The 20373-nt window shown below is 40.8% G+C and overlaps 1 protein-coding gene and 1 long non-coding RNA gene across 2 annotated transcripts in view; both read right to left on the bottom strand.

Annotated features, from left to right (window-relative positions):
• Window positions 1-14024, bottom strand: part of LOC141781112 (ras-related protein Rab-26-like) — a 78608-nt gene extending 64584 nt beyond the window's left edge. Inside the window, exons 1-2 of the mRNA XM_074656638.1 lie at window positions 13442-14024; window positions 10029-10139 (exon numbers count right to left, since the gene is read on the bottom strand). Of these exons, the coding sequence (XP_074512739.1) occupies window positions 10029-10139; window positions 13442-13657 (327 nt within the window). The 5' untranslated portion in view covers window positions 13658-14024. The remainder of the gene's footprint in view (window positions 1-10028; window positions 10140-13441) is intronic.
• A 1938-nt stretch (window positions 14025-15962) lies between these two features.
• Window positions 15963-20373, bottom strand: part of LOC141781105 (uncharacterized) — a 73996-nt gene continuing 69585 nt past the window's right edge. The window contains exon 4 of the long non-coding RNA XR_012596775.1: window positions 15963-19046. This is a non-coding gene — a long non-coding RNA (uncharacterized LOC141781105). The remainder of the gene's footprint in view (window positions 19047-20373) is intronic.

Here is a 20373-nt window from a genome sequence, read left to right as displayed (position 1 = left end):
CTGGACCGACTGACATCGCCATCCCTCGAGCCATGCCGCTAAAAACAACAATCCTCACCGCAGCCTGAATCTGACATGCGAAGCACAGTTGCTCCTGCCAGCCATTACTCAGTGATGAACTCAAGCCCATCCATTGTATCTGATGTAGCGCTGCAAGAGTCAATCATTAAGATAAAGGTCTTGTGTACACTACAGACTACAAACAGGGTGAGATGAATTAGTATGCCAGATGTGATCCATGTCTCTTAAACCAGTCAGGGACATTTTATGGACCACTCCTAAATAGAGTGCTCCGAGTAAATCATTAGAGAAGGGGGGCAAGTGTTGTGCTTCTTTCATATGTCATGGGCTGCCGAGTGTTGTCTGAGATAACCGACTTCATCCCCAGAATGTAAGATATCCGTTTGTCCTCAAGGGACAAATTATCTGTGACTAACTCATTGGGCTAATTTTTTTAATATTGTGGCGCACTTCACATGCTAATATGAGTCGGGATATTGCACATTTTGTTCACACATCAAGCAGGAGGAGGGGAGGGTCCGTCGCTGAGGTCAAGGATGGTCATGCATCTTAATCAGAGAGGGTGTCACGTAAATTCACACACGGGCGGTCAAGCAGTGAAGCTCCACAATGACACAAAGAGAGGAAAGGAAACTATTTTTCTGCTTGAACTGACAATCATAAGAAGGCTGCTGTGTAGTAAACATTACCTGAGTCACAATGAAGGACTTTTGAAAACCTTGTGTAGTCAAGTGGATAGAAAACCGTTGTGAAGATAAACCATCAGAGTGTAACACAAATAAACCAGACAAGATCCAAACAGGGACTAAAGATAAATAAGAGTTTTTTTTTTATGTCTAAAAACCCCATATGTCAACCTTACGGTGGCGCTAATGGAAAAGTGAGGGGATCACGAAAGTCATTACGGTGCATCGTCTTGGGACCATGAATGTCTTTACAAAATGTTGTTCCAATCCATCTTGTAGATGTTGAGATATGTCACAGGATAAGTGAAAACCTTTACATGCTGGAGGTGCAAGAGGGGGAGTCAAAGGATCAAAGTCAGGAGGATTCATCCTCCATTCAATAGTTGTTGAGATATTTCAGTCTGGAGCCACAATGGTTGGACCATAGACTTTATATAAGAAGTGGACTTAGTCACCGTGACGTCACCCAGTGGTTTGTGGACTACGGTTTTGAAGCCTCGAGTTTGGCATTTTGGCCGTTGTCATCTTGGTTTTCGGCAGCCACCGTCTTGGTTTTTGGCTGTCGACATCTTGTTTTTTTGCAACCAGAAGTGACACGAGAGGGTGGAGCTACAACTCCCAGCCCGGACAACGCTGTGATAGCGACCTGTCAACCACAAGGTAGCCACACCCTAAATCATCCCCTGCTTTATCGTTCGTATGACTCTAAATGGGACCATAATTTACTAAATGAACATCATGCTGCATTGAAGAAGACTTGAAACTAGTGATTGAGAAAATAACCTCATGTTTACAATGTTTACTGAGGTAATAAATCAAGTGAGAAGTAGCTTCATTTTCTAATAGATTTCTTTACAATAAGACTTCTTTTTGCAACCAGAGGAGTCGCCCCCTGCTGGCTGTTAGAAAGAAGGCAAGTTCCACATTGGCTTCACTTTTCAGACCCGGAGGATACCGCCTGGGTTGGACCAACAAACAGACTGAAACTGCCACCCCTAAAAAGCCCAAAGTTGGATGATCCATCCCCACAGGCGTCATTCAAAAATCTGACTTCCCAAGTCAAACAAGCCACATTTTTTTTAGGGTGCAAAGAGGTGAAATCTGTGGTTGCATAAGAGGTCTGTCACTCGCGGCGCAGTAGACATAACTGACAGCTGGGAGCAGCTCTCTTGTCTCTCAGTCGAGGTGAGAAGTGCTGCTCTTCTCCCCACCATTGCATTGACGTCAACTGAGGGATTGAAGAATTGCTTCTCTCTGTTGTCACAAGGCGAGGCAGATTGTGAAGAGGGAAAGACAAAGAAAGGTTGTTTTTCCGCCACATCGGAAATGAGATGGGAGGCTTGTTGGAGTAATATTGTTAATTGGCTTCTCCTCTGAGCATCTTTCACTCCTGCTTCTCCCCATTATGATTTCCTTCTTTCTATTTTTCTCCCTTTTAATACTCCTCTGTTTGACTCTCGAAAGAAATTGCTCTTTTTCAAAATGAAGACATTTTAACTGCAGTAATGGAGAGAGAATCCTCTCTGAATCTGCCAGTATTGTTTCTCAGTAAATAACATCTGGGACTCATTATGTTTACAGCTAAGATAAATTCATCGTCTTCCCTGCCGCTCACAGTGGAACTGTGGGATTTAGTTGAACGTAAAAATAAGATGTTTGCCTTCAGGCAACAATAATTAAAAGAATAAACAACACATCACACATTTATTCTAAGCAAAATTGCATGGCATGCTGGGTAAGAAAGTGACAGAAAAATGAAGGAAACTGAAAGTATGATGGATGTAGACAATTACAACATGGAGAATTGATATTGGTCCCTCAAGTGTGGGAAAATCGGATTGCATCAGATTAAGATTGCTGGCTGACATGTTAAATACTTCAAGTGTTTGGTCACAGATTGGTAGATTTAGTAGGAAGGGGTTGGAATCATCAGAGGCCTCACAATATTTTACGATCTTATCGCGATGTTGTGATATGCTAAGTATTGCGATAAGATATATTGTGATTTATTACCTTTTTTCTACCGCAAATTATGCAGTTTGTCAACATCTGTTTTTATCTAATAAGATACAGTTTTCACTCTGTTCATCTCAGAGTTTTCATTCACATATGTTGAGGTCAGAGATCAAGTGACCCCTTTGAAAATGGCCATGCCAGTTTTTCCAACATTTAGCATAACTTTGGAGCGTTATTTAGTGTACCAATTGATTCCATAAACTGCATGTTATTGTCATAAAGTGGGCATGTCTGTAAAGGGGAGACTCGTGGGTACAAATAGAACCCATTTTCATTCACATATCTTGAGGTCAGAGATCAAGGGACCCCTTTGAAAATTGCCATGACAGTTTTTCCTCGCCAAAATTTAACTTAAAATTGTAGCGTTATTGAGCGTTCTTCCCGACAAGCTAACATGACATGACACCAATGGATTCCTTAGCTAATTCTATTTACATATGATGCCAGTATCTTCACTCTAGCTTTAAGACTGAGCCCGCGACAACCTCAGAAAGACAGAGTCGGCGGGCCGTTGGATTTTTAAGAGGTTAAAAGTTTATATAATAAAACATTGATACTTAAAGTCCATGCATCGATACAATATTGCCATGCAAAACATCGAGATTTTTCCCCACCCCTATTGGTAGCCTTGTATGCTATATGTAGATTTTGTTGAACCCCAGTCTGGAGGAGAAGTTCAGCACCAAGGACAGCTCCAGCCATAGACTGTAGTTCTTTGCCCATGAGTTTTTACAGAAATGGTAGTGCATTAGCCTAAACCCAAATGGAAATATGTAGCACAAACACACATACAGTACTTGTTAAAGGGTAAGTCTAATTCTGTATTGTCATTTTGTCAAAAAATCCCATAAAAAGATCAAAACCAACAATGAATAGACCAGCTAAGAAGAATTCTCTGTGTAGAAAACGTCAGTGAGCCACCCTGTTGCTTTTCATTGTGATGAACATGGGCACCGTAGTTTATTTTGAGTCAATCCCACACACGCCGTAACGCTGCCGTGAATACTCGCTCGACCACCAATTGTGTATTAATCCACAGTTGAAAATAGTCCCCAGCAGTATGAATCAATGGGCCTGAGTGCTACAGACAGGGTGGGTGGGGAAGTTGGAAAGTGTTGAGGGAATGACTAATGCATTGTTGGTTTTAGCCTTTTCATGGGAGTTGTTGCCAGTAGGAACAATATTGAATAACACAATGCGTCTTAATAATGAGACCCACCAAGGCATTATGACAACTGTCAGCCAAAAAGTATTACAGTTCCATCCTCCTGTCAGACTAATGGGAAAACTAATGGATCTAAAATGACTGTGTCTAAATACTGAGTGATACCAACACAAAGGCCCAATATAATTGAATATGTATGAAAAATATATGAAAGAATTATCACTAGTAAGCTGTTAAACCTGCAGTAGGAAGAATGTTTTTGACATCATTGGGCAAACATCCATAATAAGCACATTGTAATTCAAGTGTTCTGAGAGATAACTAGACTTCTGCACCTCCTCATGGCTCTGTTTTCAGGTTTTAGAAAATCTAGCAGTCGACGGGGAACTTTGACCAATCACAGGTCATTTCAGAGAGAGAGAGCGTTCCTATTGGCTGTTCATTCAACGGAAGCAGCGGTAAATCACTCGCAAAATCCGATTAAACGGTCAAACTAGGCAGCGTTGATCAAATATGAATCAATATTCTGTTACTGTAATGCCTATTTCTTGCCTCAAATGTTTTCCGAAACATCTTGCAGTGTACTGTTTAGCTGTAAAATGAGAAAGTTTGCTCCAGCTCCGAATGAAATTTTAAAAGACATTGAGTGTAATGTCTCCAATGTCTAATTAACTACTAAAATAAATTAAATAACTAGGTGTAATAATACAAAAAAAATCCTAGTCAATGAGTAAATGTGCCATTTGTTTCTATGCTGTCTGATGCTGTCTTGGTCTGTGCCCTACAGAGCCAGCTTGGAGGAGACTTCTAATAGGTAATTGCTGGTCACACTTTATAAAGTCCTGCAGAGCTACTCCTGATTAATTTCATAAAAGAGACTACAGTTGTCTCCCACTGAGGTGGAGGTGTTACAGTGCAGAAATATATGGAGAAAGTAGAGAACAACGTGTCCTCAGGACATTCTAGTGTCATGTGTGTCCATGCACGTTACAAATCCATATTTCACCTAAAACTTAAACAGCGAGCTGGAGCATGAAGAACAAATCAGAGGTCCATTTCACTCAGAAAGCAAAAAGAGACATTTTGAGTCCTTCACACCCACCTGACGCCTTCAACAACCTGCTTACAACCTCCTGATTGAAGCAAAATCACCAGCACCCTGACTCCCACAAGCCAAGAACTCTATGAGCCACACAATCAAGCACAAAGGCGAGCTCTGCCCTCTACCTTGCCCATCGGTTAGCACCTGCATTACCATGGCAACGGATGATCTGGACCTGCTGCGTCGTAGGTAGCTGTATTCTCTGGTTCTCTCTGGCGAAAATTTGGTTGGAGCAAAAAACCTGAACATGACGACTTTTATGCAAATCGGCCATTTCTTATTCTTGTTATTGAGAAGGTTCTCAAAAAAAAAGATTAAAAAACAATCGTACTGCTATGAAAATTGACCTTAACTCATAAAAAAGGCTTATATATATCGCTGCATGGTCCATTAATCCTTATTATGATATGCACCGGAGTGAGATTTATGGGGATGATAAGACCACACGTTCTCTGGTAATTGATAATAATAATTATAGTGTAAGCTATGCTTCACTGGGTCTGGAAGTCATTGTATAAATGTGCCACTCGGCCGTATGGAATCAGTTCTTTTTCCTATTAGTGTTTAGCAGTAATTATAAATTAGAATCATATTGAGAAACAGATTGATTTTCACTCCGTCTATGAATCTATGGCCCTTTCTAATCCCTTAATAGTGAGATGTTATAATCAATTTGTGTGGCGTTATATTTCTTATTGTGACTCCATGTATTTTAAGCATAACAATGCAGCTCTGTAATCCAGAGAACATGCTGAGGCTTAAAACGAGATGAGGCTACAATAAACAAGAGACGGAAGAAAACATAGCATCTCGCTGCAGCTTTGAAGTGGGAACTGGATCAAATCCCCGTACGAAGCAAATTGCCCGTCTTTCCCACCAACTACAAAAGGGATCAAAACTGTCTTTTGCTAAAAATAACAATCACTCTCTGTCTCCTTGCGTATCCTCCATGGGAAGACAAACACTGAGGACCTTCATGTTTTCCTGCTAAACAAAGTGTCCCAACTTCTCAAACATGCTGTTTGGAGGATTTGTGTAGTCACATAAAGGATAACTTTACATGTATGCATTCATTACCTGTGTGTGACGTCTAAGAGTGTGCTGCTCATGACTATTTTGGTTCATTCTGTACTTGGGAACATTTTGAATATATTAGAGCTGTCAAAGTTAATGCGTTAATAATGCAAATTAAGTCGTTTAATGCAACTTGCGAATTTTAGGTTGTAGCAGGCTCAGTTTTAAAGCTGGCATCATATGAAACCACAACCTAAAGAATCTATTGGTACCAACCATGTCATACTAGCTTGTTGCGAAGGAGGCTAAATAACATTACAAACGCTAAATTTTGGTGGGTAAAAACTGTCATGGCCATTTTCAAAGGGGTCCCTTGACCTCTGACCTCAAGATATGTGAATGAAAATGGGTTCTATGGGTACCCACGAGTCTCCCCTTTACAGACATGCCCACTTTATGATAATCACATGCAGTTTGGGGCAAGTCATAGTCAAGTCAGCACACTGACACACTGACAGCTGTTGTTGCCTGGTTTCTGGACAATATTTGTCATTGTTTTGTGTAGTTACTTGATTTCCAATAATAAATGTAAACATACATTTACATAAAGCAAGCATAATTGCCCACTCCCATGATAACAAGAGTATTAAATACTTAACAAATCTTCCTTTTTTTTGTAAAAAATGTGTGATTAATTTGCGATTAATCACCATTAACTATGGACAATCAAATATGATTAAATGCAATTAAAATAAACAAAAAATATGCCATTAACTCTACAGTTTGACTCCTTTAGTGCCCTTGCCTGAGTCGAGGAGGTCTGTTTCACTTGTACTGAAAAACCGAACCATTCAACAAGAAACCATGCAGAAGAGAAAGGGATGATAACGAAATTACTTATGTCACACAGCTCCCTGTCACACCGCAATTAAATAAAAAGTCAATAGGACAAAAAAAATGCAGACTAAGCACCAAACTTTATGAGTTTTGTTCTTCTCCCCCCCCATTAGTAGTAAATGCAGCAGGCACAGAAAGCTGATGAAGGCTTCTGCTTTGCTTAGATAGGCCCAAAATGTACATCGGGACCACAGACGGTGTTATAAGAGATGTTACATAAGTAAATAAATCAACTGCTCATCCACCCACAAACTCATCCAGCCCACTCACAGGGCTAGGTTGGTTACTTTAGTTTAAACACACACACGCACGCACACGCACACGCACACGCGCTCGACGAGTATACCTCCCAATAGTATAAAGGATCTAATGTTGCACTTTATGTAACGGTGTTAACTTTGGAACTTTAAATAGTACTTTAAAATAGGTTAATTTGACACCACAGGTGGAGGAGATAGGTGGGGGAAAAATTCAGTCACTGATGGGCTCCAACTAAAAGTAATGAGGGAGGGGTAAGCGGTAAAATGCTCATCAATGGTTAAACTGTAAATATGTTAATGACAACCGAGGTTAGTTAAAGGGAAACAGCATCGCTTTTACACACCAAAGTCTGTTACAGGTGTTGGGGAGTACAACTACAGGCTGCAAACAAACTATCACCATGGTAAAGCAGTCCAACACTTAGCTGCAAAAACTTTAAAAAAAAGACGACCACAGATATCCCTTGAATCACCACTTTCAGTTACTGCCCTCAGGGCAAAGGTACAGAGAGAAAAACATCTATTGAAAATCATTCGTCCTTGTTGCCATAAGATATCTTCATTAGTGAGGGCAGCTTGCTACCTCAGCACACAACATTTAATATCTATTTATTTAACCTTGCTTCAGTCCTCGCCATCGAATATCTGGTGCTCCTTTTAATGGAGCTTCTATTGCATAGAAAAGTGTTTTTAAAGTGTCCTATCTGGATGTGATATGTTGTGCTTCAATAGCAGATGTTGCACATCCAAACCAAAGACAAAATTCTTACTTTTGCACGCAGAAAGTAGACAATTAAGTTATTTTCTATTCTAAAAGAGCGGAATGTCTGTAAAATGTCAGCTTGGCTGACCAAATCTGTTGGTGTGGAGTCCCAGACCTCTCTAGCTCGCTCCTCATCTCTGATCAAGGGTAGTAGCTTGAGGCTACATTAGCCGCTATTAGCATAACCAACCCGATATCACGCCAAGCATGTAATAGACCTGCCTGTCCACAAGAGGATAGCGTGTCTGTGTCATGTTTTGCCTCGCCGAGGCGTGAATATTACACGCATATATGAAGGTGCAGTAGCCTACCAGCAGGGGGGAACAAAACCACTTAGTTAGGTTGAGGGAAAAAAATCATGGTTGGGCTTAAAATAAGTACGTAAACTAAGTGAAATACATACGGTAACAAGTACAGGAAACTCGTGACAAACATCACTAACGTAACTTCCAAACTAAACATCGGCCTCCTGGTTGAAAGTCCTGTGTTTGTTGGACCCATCCGCCTCCCCTCCCGCCTGCCATAAGAGGTCTTTCTTCCTTACACACTTTTGCATTGCACATCTGAATCTCCGACCAAGTGATGGCAGTTGAGTTGCACTGTGGATAATGTAGGCACCAGGTTTCGACAAGGAGGATGAATGCGTGGCATATCTCTGGTTTGGCTGCATCGATTTTGATGCTTTTATTTTCAAACTGTCAATTGTGAGTCTGACAGTGTTACAGGAGTGCAACGCTAAATCAGCAACACCTCTCATACACACTGCCAACAAAAACTGAATATATTAAATTTCATAAAAGTCTGGTCAGTGTAAGGGCTTTAACTTAATTAGACCTGACAATGAGTGAGTGGCTATACGACATAAGATTGCCCAGAAGAAGCCTAGTGATTAAAAGCAGTAGTTCAGCGAACACCCAGGGCTGTTACTGCAGCTGACGTGACCCTGTACATGAGGTCACTGTAGAGCCAGAGGAAGGAGACCGTCTCTTTTAGCTCCCCTGGGTCAGAGTGTTGCTCTGAGGCATCGCCTGTCTCCGTCTCTTGGACACCTGTGAGTGTGATCATTAGAAAAGATGGACGCACTCTCTCCCGGCTGCCTATGTGGGAGCACAAAACTGGCACACGAGAGACACGCTCATCAACCAGGGAGACTGAAAAACTAAAGCATGTCAAACTAATTTAAGAAATCAATATCCTATCTGGTGAGACTTCTAACACAGCAAATTCTACCCCCTAGCTCCGAGGCATAAAAAATCCCATTAGCACATACATACAATGATCAGCCATAACATTATGACCACTGACAGGTGAAGTGAATAACATGGATTATCTCGTTATAGTGGCACCTGGCAGTGGGCGGGATATATTAGACAGCAAGTGAACATTTTGTCCTTGAAGTTGACGTGTTGGAAGCAGAAAAAATGGGCGAGCGTAAGGATGTGAGCGACTTTGGCAAGGGCCAAACTGTGATGGCTAGACGACTGGGTCAGAGCATCTCCAAAACGGCAGCTGGTCAGGACCTACCAAAAGTGGTCCAAGGAAGGAAAACCGGTGAACCGGCGACAGGGTCGGACCCGAGGCTCATTGATGAATGTGGGGAGCCAAGGCTGGCCCGTGTTGTCCGATCCAATAGAAGAGCTACTGGAGCTCAAATTGCTGAAAAAATTAATGCTGGTTCCTATAGAAAGGTGTCAGAAGACACAGTGTATCGCAGTATATTGCGTATGGGGCTGCGTAGCCGCAGACCGGTCAGGGTGCACCATGCTGACCCGTGTCCACCGCCAAAAGCGCCTACAATAGGCATGTGAGCATTAGAACTGGACCACGGAGCAATGGAAGAAGGTGGTCCGGTCTGATGAATCACGTTTTCTTTTACATCATGTGGATGGCAACGAATTTGAGGTGTTGACTCGGCCTTCAAATTCTCCAGATCTCAATCCAATCGAGCATCTGCGGGACGTGCTGCACAAACAAATCGGATTCATGGAGGCAGGTGGTCATAATGATGACTGATCTGTGTATATATGGCCCCGTTTTACAACAAGGTACTAAACCTGACAGTGTGTTCGCTTGTTTGTTTTTAGTTGCACTGATTCAAACTCACCCTGAAGTCAATGCCCACAGTGGAGATGAAGCTGCCAGCCAGGAAAGCTCCGTCTTTAAAACGGACCAGTAGGCACGTTTTCCCCACGCCAGAGTCCCCAACCAGCATCACCTGAGGAGGAAACACACAAGAGGAGGAAACTCAGACAGGAATGACTGGAGGCACACAAATCCCTCACACAAAAAATGTGTGAGGGATAAAACTTCAGACTTGTCTGACTGGTCGATAAAGACAAAACTGAAAAAGAAAAACACATGTAGGTGAGCAGGTTTGCTCACATGTTTAATTCTATATCAGTCTGGTTGCTTGTCCTCAGAGAAAAAAACAGGACATTTGAATCATTCAGCTAAATTAGTCCCGGTATGTTGGTACCTGGCCAGTGATTGAGTGTGTGACTGCTCATTTATGGCCACCAGTGGATGATGTCCTTGGATCCTTTCTGTAAGTGTGTGAATGTATAAAACCATCTTAAATGCACATACATGCATGTGTGCGCGAATGCAAAACAGACCTTGGGCTGCGTTCCTTCTCTTTTTATTCAGAGCGGTGATGAAGTTAAAGGTTTGATGTGATTACTGTTATCGGGTTAGCTGAGGGACTGTGATGCCGTAGACTAGACCCTGGAAATGAAAAGCGCCTCTTGGGTGCACAGAGGAAGCAGAGAAGAGATGAAAGACTATGATTGGATGTAACGGATGTAAAATGGGGCAAAGGGTAATGAGTGTGAAGATCTCGCCCTCTGTTCGCTCCCTATTTCAACTTTATTTTTTCATCCCTGCGCCCGTTTTATGTCTTCTCTCTCATGCTTTCTCTTCTCCAGATGAGCTCCATGTTCACAGTGTGCAGGAGGAGGCTCTTAGGGTTTTATAAATAAAACACAATCAATTTTCTCCCTGACTCAAAGCAGAGCGGCGATCAGAGGGAACAGTAAATGCTGAAACACGGCACAATGAAATCAGAAAGGAGGGTTCATCTCTGCAAAGCGCCACATCTTTTTGATCCCGCCTTGCAACATCGAACTAAATGTTACCGCTGGATCTAGGAAGACTTTGAAGGGAATATTATTAGATTTCAGCCATGTTGCTGCTCCTTGTTAGATCACATAACGACATGAAGTCACACGTGGCAGTATATCATGCTTCATTCAGCCCGGGTTGAATCTGGAGAAAGTGGCTTTTTCTGAAATTGATAATTTATTGTAGGGATGCACCGATCTGACTTTTTCAGTCCCAATACCGATAGTGATACATGGGCTTTGGGTGTCGTCCGATATCGAGTACCGATTCAATACCAGTGTATAACAGCAACAACAAATTGGTCAAAACTTCAAGCAGCAGTGGGAAGAAATGGAGCAAATATGATTACAAAATATATATTTTTATAAAATGGTCACTATATCCTGACAGTATAGTGCATGAGACAGGTAATCTGTAAAAAATCATGTGCCTCTGTGTACTCTGGTGACCTCCAGTGCACCTAATCTGGAAGATTGCACAGACCGGAGGGAAAACAACCAATCAGAGCCAAGCTGGAGCCTGCCGTCTCTGAGCAGCTGTCAATCACTCGTGAACTCCGGCCAAACTTGGCAGCGCTGATCAAATATGAATCAATATTTTGTTACTGTAATGCCTATTTCTCGCCTCAAATGTTTTCAGAAACATCTTGAAGTGTACTGTTTAGCTGTAAAATGAGAAAGTTTGTGACCCAGCAGCCATGTTGAGATCAGTTGAGGATATACCAAGCACCGCCCACCAGTCGGAGCACAGCCATTAGGAACGCTCTCTCTCTCTGAAATGACCTGTGATTGGCCAGAGTCTCCCGTCAAAGGCTAGATTTTTTAAACTCTGAAAACAGAGCCATGAGGAGGTGCGGAAGTCTAGTTTTCTCTCAGAACACTTGAATTACAATATGCTGAAAGGTTATTATGGAATTTTCGCCCAATGATGTCAAAGACTTTCTACCTACTGAAGCATTAAAAAAGGAATTCAAATTCCAGTATTGAATTGATATGAATAGATCGGCCCAATTGTTACCCAGCTATTGGAGTCAGTATCGGCCCAATATCCGATGTTGGTATTGGTGCAAGCCTAATTTATTGGCTGCAAGGATGTTGTGAACTGCACCCAGCAAATAACAATTGACCAAAATTAGAATATCTACAGTTTGGATGGAACAATCAATCCACTTATTCTGCAAAACACAAAAGACATGATGCACTCACATCAAACAGCTGCTTCAAAACACAGAGTAGGTGGCCCCTTGAAGCTGTGTTTGGAGTACGCACTGACTATCTGTGGGTGTTTGGATCTGTGTTTGTGTTGTGGTGAGGTGACAGGTCTCCACTATGGGTGAGGTGAAGAACACAAATCGCTCACTGTGAATGCAAAACCCAGTAATAGACTACAGTATGTGCTGCTGCTGCTTCTGCTGCTACAGGGAGGACAAACATGCATTCAACCAGTTGATTTGTTTGTTAGCTGTTGCGCGGCGGTGTGTGTGCACCTTTCCAGGTTATCGATCCACTATTGACACAGCTGCTGGTGTCAGGAGCTGGCTGCTGTTTAATAATGAATAAAAGGTGGTTGTAAAAACCGAGGACAAGGAAAAGCTACACATGAATTTTACTCTGTGTATTTCCTTTTATTGGTGTGAATGCTGGAAGCATTCACAACATATGTTATTCTACTGAGTTTATTTTTATTTTTCGTCACACCACTTTTTTTGCAACGCTACTCGTTCAACATTTTTCAACATAGAAACTCCATTCAAACATCAAAACGTGCAGCTCAATTAGGACATGATGGCTGTTACTTTTTCTCATTCATAACTTTCATATTTTCAGAATTATTAACCATAATTCATCAAAAATTCTCCATTGAAATGAATGGAAGAAATGTTCAGAATTTAAACATTTTTAAGCATTTTCAACTCTTCACAGCTCATTCATACTTTCACCTAGAAACTCCATTCAAACTGTAAAATGTTCCACATCTTAGAACAGGAAATCTAGGGATTCACCTATTTTTTCAAAATAAAAGCCCAAGGAGGTAACTTTGTTAACAGGGAACTCAGAACTAACTATTTAGAAAGCCAGCAATGCAGTTTAGTGTCAGCTATTCAAAAACCTTCAAATATTCCATATCTTTTATACACTATTGGTATTATTCAACTTTTCAATGATATTCATACAAATTAAACCCATTCCCACTTTCCCATCTATTCCTACTACTTCACCTTCTTCTCACAACATTTAAGCCAGCATTACAGTTTATAGCGTCAGCTCTTCAGCATCCTGCATTCACATCGCAATTTCTTCAGAAAATTGCTTTTCTAGTTCTCATTTACTCTTTTTGGTGTAAAATGATACAACAATTAAAGATTATGTTCATGCATTTACTAATTAAGTCCTATACCTTGAAAGCGATGTCGTAGAACTCGCTGCTGGTGCTGATGGAGGGTCTGCATGGATGGACCACACCGTTCATCTGCACGATGCCCGCCGGGCTGCGGCTGCTCTTCAACGGGCTGCTCTTCGCTGTCTTCCCGGCCGGGCTGCCTCCTCCTGCAGACGGGCTGCTGCTGCTGCTGCTGGTCGCTGCTTTACCTTTGGCTGCCTTCTTGCGAGACATTTTTTTTTTAACAAAGATTTCAAAACTATCTTTAGCTAAAGCAAAAAAAAATAAAAATCTTCCAGATGGCTTAAAAAGTTGCTTTGGAGAAGAACTTGAATTAGCAGATTTTGTTTTCACCTGCGTGTCGTTGAGTGCATGTTCAAGTAGACACCTGCTCGACTCAAAGTAGGAGGCAAATTGTCCCAAAATGCACAAAAAACAAAATGCACTCGCTTCCCTTGTTGTTGTTGAGCTGCTTCCTGCTGCTGACAGCTTGCTCTTCTCAGGACTACAGCTCTCAACAGTGCGCGTTGGATGTGATGTGGCACAAAGACTCCACCTTGAGCGCACAACAAGCAGCACACAGAGGATCTGCACCTGGCACACTGGAGGAACAGCCTCAGTCCTTCATATTCACACTATAAACTCACTGCATAGTCCTCAATATTATGGGACTATTGTAGAGACTGTGGTAACTTTCACCTGTAGCTTATATAAGGAAATGAAATTAAAATAGCCTACTGCCACACATTTATATTTACATTAGCCTACTTATTTTATATTTACTACTTGCACTATTTTATGTTTTTGATTCTCATTTTTTTTTTTACTTGTGTGATTTTCCTATTTTATATACATTTTAATGAGCATTGTTGAAGGGTACCTGACACCCAAGATTTCCATTGCCAACGACTGCTTGCTGTAATTATTGTGCATATGACGATGATTATGAGAGGCACAGGACGCTGTTCAAGGTGCTGAAAAACGGCTGCATTTATGAGTCAAAAGTAGGTTTTTTTTCTCATATTTTAAAAATATTTTTTTCCATGGATATTTCCTTGCATTAATCTGGTTTATAAATTAAACCTGCAGTAGGCAAAATGTTTTTGGCATCATTGGGCAAAAATTCCATAATAACCTTTCAGCATATTGTAATTTAAGTGTTCTGAGAGAAAACTAGACTTCTGCACCTCCTCATGGCTCTGTTTTCAGGCTTTAAAAAATCTAGCCTGTGACGGGAAACTTTGGCCAATCACAGGTCTGTTCAGAGAGAGAGCGTTCCTATTGGCTGTGCTCCGGCCGGTGGGTGGTGCTTGGTATTTCCTCAACTGACCTCAACATGGCTGCAGGGTCACAAACTCTCTCATTTTACTGCTAAACAGTACACTGCAAGATGTTTCTGAAAACATGTGAGGAGAGAAATAGTCATTACAGTAACAGAATATTGATTCATATTTGATCAGCGCTGCCTAGTTTGACCGTTTGATCGGAGTTTGCGAGTGATTGACAGCTGCTCAGAGACGGCAGACACCAGATCAGCTCTGATTGGTTGTTTTCCTCCGGTCTGTGAAATCTTGCAGATGCCGTTAGGAGCACCGGAGGACACAGAGGCACATGATTATTTTCAGAATACCTGTCTCATGCACTACTGTCAGGATATAATGACCGTTTTATAAATATAACTTTTTTTTAATCATATTTGCTCCAATTCTACCCACTACTACTTTAAATGATTTCATGTAATAAATATATACATACATTTTAATATAGCAACCATATTTTTCTCACTCCATATAGATTAGAGTATTAAATACTTGACAAATCTCCCTTTAAAATACATTTTGAACAGATAAAAAATGTGTCATTAATTTGCTTTTAATCGCAATTAAATATTGTATTCGATTGATAGCCCTAATATAGAGCGACCTCATACTTTCTGTTGTATAGAGTGACAATGTGGAAAATTTAATGTATTATTATGATGATAGCCATGCAATCACTATGTCTGCACATATTCATGATGACTATTTATTTTCTCTACTATTTCATGAATGGGTTTCACATCGCAACTGATTTCCTAGTTGACACCATTTTATTCTAATATTTTCTTTCATTTTATTCTTATTTTATTTTTTTGGTCTGTATTAAAGAGTTTACTGCTTTTTTTCTTTATTTTATTCTACATTGTGTAAAGCGTCTTTATGAACTTTGAAAGCACTACATAAATCTGATGTATTAGTATTATTATTAGATGTTAGGTTACTATGTATGTATGAGGCGCAGCTTGAGACCGGGACTGATTAGAAGAAAGTAAACTTTCTATATAATATAAATGTGCCGTCCATTCACTTACTGTAAATGAGAAGCCAAGAAATTGCCAAATAATTGGTGTGTTAATGTAAGCCATCAACCTAATCTGTTTCTATTAGCATGATCATTATTTATATAATGGAAAAACAGCAACCTGTGGAACTTGCTGGGGCTGTGATTTCAATAGTGCACCACAAGAGGGTGATATAGGAATATAATATAGGAAGTCACACATAAAACAGGGTACAACAGCAAAGTGAAGTTCAAGTGTTGAGGAGCTTTGTCCCTTAAAATAAATAAAAGTGATTATTATAAAATGATTAGAGCTAAATCAGAAACAATCACTGTTTTAAACGGAAAATAATCTACGTCTAGTGTAGTGGAGGCTGGCTGTAGTCCTGAGGGAAACAACAACTGTCACATGTTATATGAGCTGCATATCACACAATGCTCATTGATCTGATATATCATTAGTGGTAGTCCTCTGTAGTTCAGCGTCCTTCAGCCTCCATCAACAAGCTGCTTGTGATCAGAGCAGAACGGTCCAAAAGATGGTCACTAATGTCCTCTCTGTGACTCTTACCCACACCCGTTATAATTCACAACACAGCTCAAACGTCTCTCTATGACATGGAGGATGTCACTCTTTAGCGGCCGTCCACATATTGTCCACATTTGCAACAAAGAACAGCAGCAGCATATTCTGGTTAGAGGCTGATCCTCTGTGGCCAGTAATGAGATGCTGTTGTTCCCCCCCTCCCTCTGTAATCTAGTTTGTTATGCAGTATGAAATTTGTGTATGACACAACCGCCTTTCTGATCAAGTGCCAGGCTGTCCTCACTCATTAGAATACGCTCAGAGATCACAACCCAGAGGCCTCGTATGCTCCCCACAACAGGAGATTGTATTACCTCCAACCTTTACAGCGTGAATACTACCAGGCTCCATTTAATATACCGTAAATCAAACAGATTGAAAGCGAATCCAGAAAGAAGCACCAGAGCGATAAACAGCTCGTAAAACACGTTTAAGACTGTCAGCAGTGGTAGAAAGTAACTAAGTACATTACTCAAGAGCTATACTTAAGTACAATTTTGAATTATTTGTACTTTACTTGAGTATTTTCATTTTATACTACTTTATACTTTTACTCATCTCAGAGGGAAATATTGTACTTTTTACTCCACTACATTTATTTGATAAATTGAGTTACTTTGCAGATTTAGATTTTTAATATCAAATATAAATAAACTAATACATTATGTTGTATTACTATAAGTGCTGTTAATCTATTAAAATATTTAATCGCAAATTCATCACAAATTTTTTATCTGTTCAAAATGTACCTTAAAGGGAGATTTGTCAAGTATTTAATACCCTTATCAACATGGGAGTGAGCAAATATGCTGCTTTATGCAAACGTATGTATATATGTATTATTGGAAATTAATTAACACAAAACAATGACAGATATTGTTTTTGTTTTCAATTGATTTATTGCATTTTCTAGTTTCATATGATACCAGTATCTTCACTCTAGCTTTAAAACTGAGCCCAAAACAACCTAAAAATCCCAAGTTGCATTAATGCGTTAAAGAAATTATTGGCCTTAAAACAAATTTGCATTACCATGTTATTGTTGCGTAACTTTGACAGCCCTAATTATTATAGATTAAGCTACCAAGCTGTATATAAAGTCATTAAAATTAGCTCCACCTTTACCAGCTGCAACAAGTGCTGCAATGCATAGTGCGCTGCAAGGGATGATTATAATCTAGTAATATAACATAGGCTATATGATTCTAAAATGTGCTCTTCTGCACGATGAGGACTTTTACTTTTGCTACTTTAAGTATATTTTGATACCAATACTTTTTGTACTTTGACTTATGTAAGAGTTTGAATGCAGGACTTTTACTTCTGCATTGTAGTATTGCTACTTTTACTTAAGTAAAAGATCAGAATGCTTCTTCCACCACTGCTTGACAGTATGTTCACCTCTTACTGAATTGGATCCTTATGTGGCAAATATTCATTGTGGTAAACTTTTGATGTAGAAAAATATAACTTTAGTTTAATCTAACATCAAAGTACCCAGCATATGCTATTCCTCTTTTATTTCCCAACTGCCAAACGAAGAAGAAATTATTCTACATAGACCTTTTTTGTGGGGGACAAAATATTATGTGACCCCGGAGTTTCTGAGCAGTTCTGGTTGTAAACACACAGACAGCTGTAGCCTCTGGTTTCTGTCCCTAAATCTGCTATCTGTCAGCATTTTTCAACACTCCACCCAACTCAGTGCAGAGTAGAGTGGACTGTCATTGGTTTTGAGGGAATACAAACCCCCAAAATCCACCAAACCTCCCCCCTCCCCTCCTTGTGCAACTCCCCTCAACAGCTGAGATTCATTCTACCCCTGAAGCAGCTGTCTACTGTGGCAACAGCTGGGCATTTTGGAGGGAAGAGGGGACGTGGTGGATAGAGAGAGACGTTGGAATCCGTCCCTGGTTTCAGAGAAATTAACAGCCTTGTCAAGATGAGTTAAATATGCCCGATGCGTAAAGTGTACATTGCGAGGCTATAATGCGAACCATATAGGCTTGTGTGTGCCAACAGGCAGCACATGGCAGCATAAAACGGTCTATGAATACAAACTGTGGAGGCAGTTGAGAGAAATCTAATCAAGTAAATGTGCCGTTTCTTTGCTTAAGCTAACAAGGCAGTGATCAAACTTTGTTTTTTTTCCCAGTGTCATGCACCGTAAATCAAATGTGTGATTCAGCTGTGAAGAATGCATCAAATCACATCATTTCAACATGTTAATTAGGAGCAAATTACCGCACTCTTTCCAGGGTGCAAGCATCCTTAGAGCTGTTCCATCTCCATGACAATAAGCCTGAAAAGTGTTGGTGAGCGTAAGATGCACTTCGTCAGGTGCTTTGAAAAAACATTTTGACAGGGAACATGGATGTGTGTCCCCGATGCGCTGAGGTCATAACGCCCTCAGGGTCACATCAATCTGCAGGCGCACCCCAAAGGCCAGGCATTTGTCAGTTTACCCAGGGTCAGGTGCCCTGAATGTGGGCTGGGTGGCGTGCAGCAGCCCGGCCAGTCGCTCAACCAAAGTCGCAGCAACTGTTGATCTGTTGGCCGCTCTTTCTCTCAGCTGCCTGCGGCCCCGAGCGCCGTGGAGAGGGGCAGAGGGGAGGGGAGAGGGCGTCCTGCCAGCCGGCATCCCTGTTTGTCAGGCCTTGGCGAGAGCAGCCATCAGTGGACTGGTACTGCCTGGCACTTCTTTGCTCCCCGAGGCATCTTAAATGAGAGAAACAGAGAGTGTGTGTGTGTGTGTGAGGGAGAGGAAAACGGGTGGCATGAGTGCTGCTTGCTATGTGAAACTTGATATATATAAAAGAGTTTATATCTTTACAATATAACTGGCAATGTGTTTTTTTATTTTAACCAAAAATACTTGTTCTTTGTGTGAGTGGGTGTTATTCTATTTGAGGTATCCATAACTTCCACTTTAATTCCACAATCTTGATTATGAAAAACCAGACTTTTGACTCTGCGACAGTTATCACATATTTATGAAAACTATGATGCATATCAAGTCTGTTATGGAGACAGCATTACATAGACTATGCTAAAAATGTCATAAACACCATTAATTACTTTACACACTGGATGATGTTTATTGTAGTACAGTGGGGTTCCCAACCTTTTTTCTTATGATCCCTTGAAGCGACTATAAGCAGTTAGACTATTTTAGAGTCCTGTAGAGATAAAATGATTCCATATTTCACAAGAACAAAGAGAAAAGGAGAAAAAAGACTGAAACATAACTAAATATCTTCTTCTTTTCCTTCCTGTTGAACATCTATCAACCTCTCAGGTTTAAAGGGGAGCTGTTAGACTTATTTTCAGGTACAGATTGTATTTTGGGTTTCTACAAGAACGTGTTTACATGCTTTAATGTTCAAAACACGCTTAACTTTTCTCATACCGGCTGTGCTGCAGCACTTCTTTTCACCCTCCGTCTGAAACGCTCTGTTTGAACTCCTGGCCCCGCCCTCCCAAAAAGCCCAGTCTGCTCTGATTGGTCAGCTGGCCCACTCTGTTGTGATTGGTCAACCGAACCAAACTCTTCGGACTCCGATCCAGCTCCGCTCTAACTAGCTTTGTTTGAGGGTGTGTCGAACTAGCCACTAGGCAGGTATTATGCAAATGTCTTACTTGGTGACATCACCACGTTACGGAAGCAAAAGGCGGGACTTCAAGCAAGGCGTTTCAGGCAGTTCAGGAGCAGTGTTTCTGTGGGGGAGAGTAACTCCCTTTGGTGTGGACCTTGTAACTTTGCACACCTTTTACATGCACAAAAAACTATATAACACACTAAAGGAAATGGGGAAAAAGCACAAAAGCATAATAGATCCTCTTTAACTTATGACCCATTAGGGTTGGGCACCACTGCTGCACTACATCAAAAATGCAACAAAGTCACTTAATTATGAGGATGAATTAGATTAGAGATTATACATTTTTTATCAGGCATATTTGATATAAAATACTTTAATTTCAGATAAATCTTTAATGCAGTTTCATTGCTGCTGCTATAAGTGTACCGACTCAAACTTGGGTT

Source organism: Sebastes fasciatus, chromosome 13 (genome assembly GCF_043250625.1).
Source record: "Sebastes fasciatus isolate fSebFas1 chromosome 13, fSebFas1.pri, whole genome shotgun sequence".
Taxonomy (NCBI): domain Eukaryota; kingdom Metazoa; phylum Chordata; class Actinopteri; order Perciformes; family Sebastidae; genus Sebastes; species Sebastes fasciatus.
This window is presented reverse-complemented; position numbering and strand designations above follow the sequence as displayed.